At 35.6% G+C, this 1,122-nt stretch overlaps 1 protein-coding gene across 1 annotated transcript; it reads right to left on the minus strand.

Annotated features, from left to right (window-relative positions):
- Positions 1-194: 194 nt before the first annotated feature.
- Positions 195-920, minus strand: SARC_16882 (hypothetical protein; the record flags this gene model as incomplete). The annotated part of the gene is made up of 2 exons (XM_014289015.1): positions 195-310; positions 869-920. Coding segments are annotated over 2 exons (168 nt in total), but the record flags the coding sequence as incomplete, so codon positions are not given.
- Between the last annotated feature and the right edge of the window lie 202 nt (positions 921-1,122).

Genomic DNA, 1,122 nt, shown 5'->3' on the forward strand with positions numbered 1-1,122 from the left:
CACACACACAACACACACACGACACACACACACACACACACACACACACATATATATATATATATATATATATATATATATATATATATATATATATATATAAATATATATAAATAAATATATTAATATATGTATATACATATATATATATATATATAAATATATACACACACATATATATATATATGATATACCTTGTAGCGGTCGTTGAGTATCTCCGCTGTGCGTGCACGATAGTATCCCTCATGATCGTCCCAATTGTCAGTCAAATGGTCCATACTCTCGTCCAACAACGCCGTCAATCCCGATACTACAGTCGAATCAAAGGGAAAGATACAACTTGCGGTAAACATTAACACAGCTTACGGGTCAATTTAGAGCATACAACGACACTCAGGGATAGGAATTAGGGAGGAAGGGTAGAGGAGGTTTGGGATAAAGAGATAAAAAGGGATGACTTCTGAAACAGGTCAGGTGAAATGATGCGTATTGTAAAACATTAGATGTGTGTGTCGAGCAAGGTTAGTATTATATATACCCATCTGAAGCGACTTATATTCTTAAGCGGTAGCATGTAGAAGGCATGCACTCTTACTTATTCAATACTGACCACCAAACCACTCTCACAAGTGGGGAAACCGTAAATTTAGTTCACTATGGTGTGTATATAAGTGGTGGCGTAGATGGAGAAGTGTGGAGTATATTATGTATATACAAGTATTTTAAGGCAAGAAGACGGCCTGCCACATAAATTCTATGTACATGGATGCTATCTTGGGTGGAAAAGTGCAGAGTACAACGTGTATATATGTGCATTTCGTTACTAGGTGGAAAGACAAACTGTACACACATACTATTGAAAACATACCTTGCTGGGCCCCAAGAGATTTCTCAAACACCTCTGCGTTCTCGGCAAACATATCCGCGACTTCATTGTCCGCTGTAAGGTCCACCTGTGAGTGTGTGACATCGTACAGAACTGAGTATGAACAATTATACCATTCGTGAGAGGCAGGATCACACAGCAGAATATATATATATATATATATATATATATATATATATATATATATATATATATATATATATACTATACTACTAACTAACTAACTAACTAACTAA

This window comes from Sphaeroforma arctica, assembly GCF_001186125.1.
Source record: "Sphaeroforma arctica JP610 unplaced genomic scaffold supercont1.9129, whole genome shotgun sequence".
NCBI classification, from domain to species: domain Eukaryota; class Ichthyosporea; order Ichthyophonida; genus Sphaeroforma; species Sphaeroforma arctica.